At 37.5% G+C, this 10,725-nt stretch overlaps 1 protein-coding gene across 1 annotated transcript; it reads left to right on the forward strand.

The window, feature by feature from the left end:
* Positions 1 to 2,580: 2,580 nt before the first annotated feature.
* Positions 2,581 to 8,537, forward strand: LOC115927274 (tripartite motif-containing protein 45-like). Its single transcript, XM_030992986.1, has 2 exons — positions 2,581 to 3,524; positions 6,918 to 8,537. Exons 1-2 carry the CDS (start codon positions 2,889 to 2,891, stop codon positions 8,178 to 8,180), a joined length of 1,899 nt encoding a protein of 632 aa, XP_030848846.1. The 5' UTR covers positions 2,581 to 2,888; the 3' UTR covers positions 8,181 to 8,537.
* Positions 8,538 to 10,725: the final 2,188 nt, after the last annotated feature.

Raw genomic sequence — 10,725 nt, forward strand, 5'->3', positions numbered from 1 at the left:
TTCTTAGTATGTCATGTTATCTCACACTGTATGGACAGCAAGATCTCATCGCAGTTAGGTGTCCATACGCTGTAAGATCTCTCACCATGTTTCTTAGCATGTCATGCTATCTCACACTTTATGGACAGCAAGATGACATCTCAGTTAGGGGGTGTCCATACGATGTAAAATCTCTCACCGTGTTTTTTAGCATACCATGTTATCTAACACAGTACGGACCTCAAGATGTCATCGCAGTAAGGTGTCCATACGCTATAAGATCTTTCACCATGTTTCTTAGCATTTCATGTTATCTAACACTGTATGGACAGCAAGATCTCATCGCAGTTAGGTGTCCATACGCTGTAAGATCTCTCACCATCTTTCTTAGCATGTCATGCTATCTCACACTGTATGGACAGCAAGATGTCATCTCAGTTAGATGTCCATACGCTGTTAGATCTCTCATCTTTATCTAACACTGTACGGACAGCAAGATGTCATCTCAGTTAGGTGTCCATACGCCGTAAAATCGAAGCACATATTTTTCAGATGATCTCTTCCTCTTCTCTCTATCTTTCTCTATTCATTCTCAGAATTAGATTGATTCTGTCTGTTATTTTTTATTTCTTCTTCTCTTACATGCTCTTTTCTTTTGTCTTTCTTGCGAATTATCATTCATTGACTACTGTTCCTTTCCTCTTCTCTCTCTCCCTCTCTCTCTCTCTCTCTCCCACTCTCTCTCTCTCTCTCTCTCTCTCTCTCTCATAACCACCTTCTTCCGATATAAATATGCTATAAATGAAGAAAAACTTATAGCAACCAATGTGAACAGGTCATGAGCTAACATTCAAGCATTGATAAAAATAAATGTTCATACTAATATCCTTTTTTTGCAGTTAAGCTGTATATGGCTTTAAATGGAAATTAGTATTGCTTTATCTGTTTAAAAAAAAATAAACGAGTAGGCCTAATACATTTAAAAAGATATGATACTACACTACATAACTCATACATATGTAAAATCTCAGTCGCACGGACGAGAGCAACACAAGACCGACCCCAGACTGCACAAAATAAAAGTCACGTGACCCCGAATGTCAAAAATCAGATCGGTGTGGAGTCGGTTTGAACAAGTCTCGTGGCATCATTGAGGTATTACTGGCTCTACAGAGAATACAAATGAGCAATTGAGCTCATATTTAATTAACTAGGAGACAAACCCATTGTGCTATCTAATTCTTCCTTAACATATTTCAATTGTAACTTAAATTAATACATGGATATTGCACTTCGCGATTAGGCTGATGGCCATTAATATAAAATACACGAAAAACCTTTTTAATACCAGTGCAAATGTATAAAATACACCTACACTCATATAAATATATGATGCATACTACTCTCGCCAGCATCTTGTGCAAATCAAATATACATCCATGAACACTTATGTTGATTGTCACTAATCTACAGAAATTACAGACGATAACAGTCATCTTGTTAAATACCTGAGATAATCTAAACAGAGCGACTGAAGTTTTGATACCACTACAGATAAAGATGAGTGCTGGTAAATTAAATTTGCCTGCATGACATGTACGAGAGAAACTGTCCGGAAGCGATTGAAACTGTCTATTAAGTTATCGGGAAATATTGACTATGTAGTATATAATATAGGAGTAATTGTTTGGGCCAAACTGTGTAGGCTTATTTATGACATTTAGGAATCATTTAAATGATACTGACACACTTATATCAATCTTGCTGAAAATCACAACCAGTGAAAACCACTGCACACAGATATATCATTCTAGCAATGTTTCAGACTTATTTTTGCTATTTTGCTAGTCCAAAACAACCCCAAAACAACTTCGACAGTTTTCCCCGAAATGCAGCAGCACAAACAGAACTCTTACAGTAACCTTAACACGTTATTTTTTCAAATGAATCATATTTCCATGCAATATGGCCTACATATTCCATTTGCTATCATCTTTCAGATCATCAGCTCTTGAGACAGACATGAACAATATTTGTATGTTTATAGTTCTAAAGCATGATATATGTTATAAGAGAGGAAGTGGTTAAATATTTTTTCAGGCGAATTTTCATTATAATAAGTGTGGCCAGGCAGGTGAGACATCTTGTAGCATTAAAAACGCAAAAGAATTGAAATCAAATTTTTGACGGAAAAAAGGGAAGAGAACGAGAGAAATGGAAGGAGATAAAGGAAGAATAGTGGAGAAGGAAGGGGTGAAATATAAGTGTGGTTACCGTCTTTCACCCTTCCAAACATAGTTATAGAGGCAAATAAATGTCTTGCTCTTATTACTAGTACTTTGGATTTTACTAAAGTACTCCAACTAAAGATCTCCAACGCAATGTATCCATAACTGAAAAACTATGAGACGCCCTCTATAGATAAACATAATGAATACCGCTATGAAGCTCAAAGGTGCTTTAACGCTGCGCACGCACTCTCTGTGGAAAAACCCACATCTATTAATAGGCCATCAAATTATATAGGATGCACAAACTGCATTATATTCACAGACGATCTACTGAAGTATGAGTTTAGCATTGTAATCACATTTGTATTGATGTAAACACTTGTATAGAATCTCATTCTTTTCGATCAAAGTTATTCGCACCTATTTCGACACATAATGACATTTGTGTAATCAACGTGGGAACTTGGTGTATATGCAGAACTATATGCAATATAGGACGCAATCTACTATACTAAAATACGTCACTGCATTGCATATACAAAGTTTGTGCTTGCAGAAACTGACTGCTGGCTTCTATGACACGTCAACTGATCACAAATTTAAGTTTTATTGGACATTGGATAAATGCGTAGAATGAGCTCGTGTTTGTAATAAGCCAGAAATCCGCTATTTGTACCAATGGCTGAGCAGACTGAGAAAGAAAAAGCTCCAAGCTCTTTAGAGAACCTGACGTGTCCACTATGCCTTGATATCTTCGACGAGGCAACCATCCTGACTTTATGCGGACACACCTTCTGTCGGAAATGTCTCAAGAACTATGACCTTTCCCACCTGGATCTCGATCACATGATCTGTCCTCTCTGCAGGAAGATCACCAAATTGTCTGCGAACCGTGTCGATGATTTCCTCACCAATGTGACTGTCAACGGACTTGTAGATAATTACCACGCCGAGTGTGGAGGGATGAACGCTGTCCTTGAGATGCGTCCAAAATGCACTGCTTGCAAGTTTCATCAAGATGCTGTCTCATTCTGTAAAACGTGTAATTTCTACATGTGCACTAATTGCGACTGTAGCCATGAGCAGTTGACGTCACACTATGAAGGTCATGAGATTGTATCGATACTGGATATCATCAACGGGAAGGTCACTATTAGCCATCTATCCGAGAAGTGCTGCATCCACAAACAAGAGAACAAAGATATGTTTTGTGAGGATTGTAAGGTCCATGTCTGTTTCAAGTGCGTGATCGTCTGTCATCAAAACCACAACATCAAGAATCAGGCTGACTTCGAGCAGCAGTTACGTCTTAAGGTAAGTGGGTTCATTTGACAAAAAATACTTGCGTTTGGCCAAGGCCTGACAAAATTACCTAAACGATTCAGATAAGGGAAGGTACCATATGCAACGGAAGTGTGTGTGTGTGTGTGGGGGGGGGGGGGGGGTAGGGGTTTGATCTCCCTGCATTATTTAATTTGGGGACAAAATTGGTTTCAGCCCTGTGAGCAGGGGCGGATCCAGCCGGCGGCAGGGGAGGGGGCCCAATTTATGAGAAAATATTTAGCGGCGAAACAACCGGCCGATAATTCGCTCAGGAGTGAGCACTAATTTTGTTTTTGGCCCTTGAAAATTTGAAAATTCGCACCCCCCCCCCCTTGAGCGAAAGGGGAGGGGGCCCATCTCCAAAAAAGGAAAAATTAAGATGTTTTTACACGTTTTTTTCCCCACAGGGGAGGGGCCTCCCCTGGATCCGACACTGCCTGTGCCCCCCCCCCCCCCCGCAAGGAAAAATTCCTTTGCATCAAAATAAACTTCTACATGCTCTGGAGCTCTGAGTAATTTGTAATCATCCTAAAATCAACATTTTCTCCACGCAGTCACTACATACACTCCCTCGAATATTGATAGACCCAGTGTTTATTGTATATGTTGTAAAACATGACTACAATTAGGGCACCACAACCGAGGGAGAAGATTCTCCCATCTATCAAACGGTTGGGGCAACATAAGATCCCCCACCCCCTTGACAAGGATTGTAAAGTCCAGTTGGTCATCAAAATCACAAAATCAAGATTTAGGCTGACTTTGATCAGGAGTTACGGCTTAAGGGAAAATATTTCCTAGGCAAAGGGTTGGGGAAAATGAGATCCCCTTAAGGGAAAATATTTCCTAGGCAAAGGGTTGGGGAAAATGAGATCCCCTCCCCCCCTCTTGAAAATAATTATTTTTCAGTTAAGCTCAATCAGCAGATAAGTCCTCTAAAATATAAAGTTTGACCATTACAAAATCTTAATTTCATGAGTTATCGGCCGCTACCCTCTTTTACTTCATACAGAAAGAATTGTAATCATATTTGTTCATACTGTAGAAATCATGTCTCCTAGATGTTCCATAAGAGAGGGGCATATTATTCCCTCATTCAGGAATGGGGCAATAAAATGTCTGCCCTCTATTCATCACAAAGCCAAATTTATTTACAAACTAAAGGGGATTTGTTTTTCCCTTCTCCCTCAAGTTTAAGTTCAAGTTTAAGTTTATTCAAACCAATCAAACACAACATTTTACAATCAATTGACACAAAAGAAATAAAAAACATGATAGGTTTGGGACCCCGGAGAAGCAGAGCTTGTGATAAGGGGCCCCTTAAAAGGTACATAAACAAAAACAAAATAACAGTATTTAGAATAACTGATGACAAAAACATATTTACAATGATAACTAATGAGTAAATATGGGAACAGAAAAAAAGATAACACACATACACATACACACCCACGCACACACACACAGACACACCCACATACACACATACACACATGGCTTTCCAGGATTTACTTTAACATATTTTGTAATCTCTCAAAAAGATATTCTCGACATGTATGTTTAAACATAGGTAGTGTTGGACTGGATCTGATGTTTTGTGGCAACTTATTCCATTCTTTGATACAATTAATTACAAAAGAGTTCGAAGCAGTTTGTGTTCTCACAAACGGCTGATGGATAAGATTTCTCTGACGTGTGTTAATGTTGCAGTATAACCATACAAAAGAGGTTCTAAAAAAACGATGTGTTGTCATTCCAAATTCTAGAATCCTCTATCGTTCGCTACGCTCGCTTTCTTCCCGAATCGCTAAAGCGAGGAGGTATATGATTCTTTCTATCACAGGGGCGGCTAAATAAGTTTCTCCCCTTTACAAGACATATTTTCGCCGTATATCGATTAGCTTTCAGTAGCAACATGTCTGACGTTTCATGTACTATTCAGTAATCCATGTTGACTCCCCTTAATGGGGCCTCTCCTAAGAGAGAGGAAAATCGAGAAAACTGTATGAAAATAGCCGTGATCTATAACGATGTATAGTATTTTTCTTTGGCTATAAAAGATACATTTAAACTTTCGAATCTCAAAATTGTGTCGCTCGGTCGCTGAACTTCCTCGTAATTCATTCGATGCAGTGTGTCCTCTACCACTAGGGCCTCGAGACCCCCCCCCCCAAGGAAACGTTTTAACCTTCCAAAATCTTTTCCCTCTTACTTTGTCGCTTACACGCTCTCTCGCATAGTAAAAAAGCATTAAAAAAAATTAAAAATGTCCCATAGAAACGTTCTATACGCCAAGGTAAGAGCTTTCGTCTATTAAAGAGGAGCAGGCAAATGCCCCATCCGACTTGCAAGACAATAACAAATTTTATTAGGTAATAAAGCAGAATAGAAAAGTATTCAAGAGCTCTATACGGTTTCAACTTTCCAAAACAATACTTTTTCCTCACGGTCACTATAGGCTTCCTTACATTTTAATAGTTGGAACGTTTCTTATCATTGTACAAACCCTATATTATTATGCGCTTGAAGTGGGTAAGGTGAAAAGATCAATGCTTCTCTTTTGTAAAGGGGATTGGACGACACTTTTGCCCTTTACCCTCTCACAAGACATGGAGCTCTTTCTGTTTCTCGCATATTATTATGCAAAACGCTATTTTGAAGTAGGCTTAGTTTTTCCGTTGTGTTTCAAACTATACTTGATCACACTTTTAAATTTCACAGAAGCATTTTATTCGCTCGGTCGCTTCACTCCCTCGCGTAATTGTAGACTTTCTGTCGAGCTATATGACCCTTAATATTATAGAAACACTATTACATTAAGTATGTTATGTTATTATTCAAATATTAATTTTAAATATGCTTCAATTGCAAACCTTTTAAGAGAAATGCAATGTCTTTTTTTTGGTTTCTTTTGTTACACGAAAATCGTTTAGATAAAAGTAATATGTTAATGAAAATGATGATGATGAACATCATCATCATCATCCTCATCGTCATCACCATTATTCTTCTTATTATCTATATATTGCTTTTGTTATGGTTATTATGTATCATCATATTAATCATTATTATCATGATAATGATTTCAATCATTATTATCATAATACTATTACTATTTGGCCCATTCTGATATTACTGCCTTCATACAATGGACTAATTACAAAGGCTGGATTTCCTTTGAAGAAAGAAGAAAAACAACAATGTATTCGATTCCTCTGTCCTCGTATGAATATGTGGGGGGGGGGGTGGTTTTATTACTTTTGTGAAACTTCAGGCGCTTGCAAAATCCGTATTTCATGTTCAAACCAAGTCCATATAAATAGCATACATCTCATGCCAGAAAATGTTCTTTTCATTTCTCTATCATTATTTTGTTTTGTTTAGGTGAACGACCTTGTCCAGCGATGTGCAGCTAAGAAGACAGAACTGGAGAAGAACATTCAGAATGTTGAGGTACAACGCCATGAAGTATATACTGCCGTGCAGAAACTACAGGACGATGTCAGTCAAGCCTACAGCATCAAGGCCAAAGAGCTTGAAGAAAATCACCAAAATCTCATCGAGCAAATCAATGCAGTAAAGCGGAGTTTCGATGACGACCTCAGCGTCTTGAAATCCAAGGATCGACAGAGGATCAAGAGTATTTGTAGTTCAATATCACTGGTATCCAATGACAGACTGGGTCGTCTTGAGACAGACAGTCTGTCTGCTCATACCTTGCTCTGTAAGGAGCTGGATGCCATGCTGAAGGAGGCTACTGATCACACTTCTGCGGCAGCCATTACAAAGAAAGCACAGGAGAAGAGGTTTAAGCCTGCTGTTGATACTCGTCTTGACCTCGGGAGCATCTCAGAATCAGATCCCAATTTGCAAGTCGTTCAGTGTGTAGATCTACAGAGAGACTCTATGTTCGGTATGACCCAGTACTCTGAAGACAGTGTTGCTATCGCATATTGGGATGCACTTGGTGTAGATATCATTGATTTAACTGGTAAACAGGAGCAGTATGCAAACATACCAAGTAACATAGACTGTTATGATCTTGTGTTTCAAGAAGACAGGTCGTTATGCGTATCGACGGGAACCGACGAAGCATACCTATATTCTCCCAATGGCTCTAGGAAATCAACCATCCACGTGAAAGACAATGTCTTTAGCAGAATAAACAGAAGTCCATCAAATGAAATCCTCATCGCTAGCAGTGAAAAGCAATTCTATATCTATGACCCGACTGGATCCACTCTCAAGCACACCGTTCCAACAAAAAACAACATTACGAGGCAGTTATCTGCTACCAGGTCGGGTTTGATCGTCACGAGTTCATGTAATTGCACCAACCCAAGCGTGGTGACGGTCTATGACAGGGATGGGAATGCTGGTAAGTCTCTACAAGCTCCATTCAAGGTCCACCTGTATGCTGCCGTGGATGAGCAGGACAGGGTGTATGTAGCGAGTGTTGATTGTAAGAATGATAACGTGGTGATCAGGCTCTATGACCTTGATGGTCTGAGCCTGAAGGAGAGAGTCGAGTTCAATGTACTTAATATTACACTTGATGGTACAAGGTGTTACTTGGTTTTCCTCTCTCCAGACATGCTCGCGTTTGCTTGTGACAAGAAGTTGCATTTCATCAAAGTATCACTGTAATCCATCTCACACTCATTACCATTATGTTAATATCTCTCTGCTCCATCTCTACTTTAATATGGGCCTATAATGTATCATATTATATTGTTTATTATGTGATAACTAAGTTACTAACCGAATAAGAAGATGCCTATTCTCTCGATAGATTTGAATTGCATGACTACCGTTGTAATTATCCAATATAATTATAAATTACCTCTCTCGAAATATTATGTAAATCCGGGATATAAATACTGTATAGTACGTTAACTATAAATCTACTTCTTGCATCGTGTAATCGTTTCTCCAAGATATTTCCTTAACACCAGTCATATGATATCATAATGTACAAATCGAAAATTGGTAAGATATTGATTAACTTCTTATTAGTGTTATTTATCTTACGTTGTTATCAAAGATTTTTTTTTAAATGTTTGTGGTTCTATTTCTTCAAATTGACTTATATATTATGATTATTTTGCATCGTTCTGGCTATCCTGTATTAAGTTATTGGTATTATTATTTTGTTTTAATTGTATAATATCATTTTACTCTTCAAATGGATGTTTTATTGAACTTGCCTTCTAGGCCTATAGATCAAATTAGATTTTTTTAAATCTTGGGAGGACCATGCATATGGTGCGACATACTATTAACAATTCCTTCATATTGACTTTGCACCCTGTTAAAAAAGCCATTTAATTGAAAGCTCTGGGAACTGATAATAAGAAAGATTAGTTTGCTGTGATCTAAGAATGTATGATGTTTTAAATCCACCCATGACAATTCATATTCAATTCAATTCGATTCGTTTTATTAAACCATTTAAAATTAAAAAAACAGTATACAAATCATGCGTGTATGAACTTTATTGATACAGTGTAAATGGTTAGGGTGCCCCTTAAGCCAAGGCTTGATTTATGGGACCCCCAATACATAAAGAAACATACATAGAATAAACATGAGATACAAACAAACTGAGTTATAAAAAAAAACATTAAAACATTAAGCACTATTCAGGTAAAGGGAAATAGGAAAAGGTGAAATAAGAAAACGTGAGGAGGAGAGATGAAATTACATGTTTATTTGACATAGGTAGTTATTATTGAACGTTTGAATTTGGTTTTAAATGAAGTAACATTAGTGCTGGTAGTTGCATCAGAAGGGAGGGAAATCCATATTCGAGGACCAGCAAGATTCTTAGCTTGATACAGATTCGAGCAGGTTTTAATAAAAGCGTAATATACCAAAGGTGATTGAACATAGGACCTACATGTATTATTCACGAAGCAATGCTTCTAATATCGAACGTAGAGAAGGGTTATTCACATATTTACCATGCACGCACTTCTGAAATATAAGCTAAATTAATTAATGTAAACGTATCACTAAATGGAAACATGAGTCTGAACTTGATTATATTTTATGGAGTTTTTACTACCAAAGTCATTTTTAATCAACTGTTGATATAAATATGAGTTGGTTTTCGTTTGTAAGAGGGAAAATGCCGACTTAAATAAATAATGATGTACAAAAAATAAGTACAAAAATAATGATGATGGTAATAATAATAATAATGATAATATCATTTATTACTAGTGAAGGAAATGTGTATAAAACGCAAGCACTTATAATGCGCCAACTATCTAGGAAACTATTCCGGGGCGCATTGTGAGACAAGTAGCACAATAATTCAAGAGGAGAAGTACAGTAGGCTAGAGAGCAAATACTGCACTAGTGTTGAACTAGATTAATGTACTGCATGCTTTTGAAAAGAGGCGCGATGCAGGGAAATGTGTCGGAGTAGGGTGGCGCTCTCTCGAGGATATTTCCAACTAGACAACCATCAGGTCATATCTTCGCAGCGGGTACCGCGTAATGAATCCGAAAGCAATCGAAATGACTGAAAAGCATCAGTCACAATGGAAAAGCTGATTGATTTTTCGGGAAAATGTTAATTAAGAACCACTTTAATATTTAAAAAAAAAGCTTACTGTGAAGAACAAAAAATAACCCCATTTTGGGGTGTTTTATTTTGGGTCTACTTCCTTCAATTTCAACAGCTAGTATAAATCAACATCAAATTTTAAAAAAATACTTTGCAGTGACATTGCATCACAAAGGTAACAAACTATTGTACATACTCCGTGGCAAAAAGGAAATAAGCGACGGAAAGGAAGGGCAATGACAAAAAAGAGGGGGGGGGGTAGCTTATGACCCGGGTTCAAATTCAGTTCTCTTTAATTTATTAGACTCAGTACTGATGATGCAAATTACTAATAAATATGATACGCAAGATCATCCTCCTTCACTTGATGCAACTCGTTTTTAAAGCATCACTTTAAACAAACAGAACTTTGTTATTCCTTGCTCATTTTTTCTTGATTGAGGTGTCATATGAACGAGCAGAAAATGAACTTTCTAGAAATGTGAATTTTTCTTCAAAACTCAGATACCGCCGCCAAATGACTTTTTGGCTTCCTTCCTTCAAATTGCTTTTAATCACTCAGGCGTGAAATATGCATTATATGAGTTGTATCAAATGAAAGAGGAGGATCTAAGCTTT

The sequence above is a fragment of the Strongylocentrotus purpuratus genome, unplaced genomic scaffold (assembly GCF_000002235.5).
Source record: "Strongylocentrotus purpuratus isolate Spur 01 unplaced genomic scaffold, Spur_5.0 spur5_scaffold_20, whole genome shotgun sequence".
Lineage (NCBI taxonomy): Eukaryota > Metazoa > Echinodermata > Echinoidea > Camarodonta > Strongylocentrotidae > Strongylocentrotus > Strongylocentrotus purpuratus.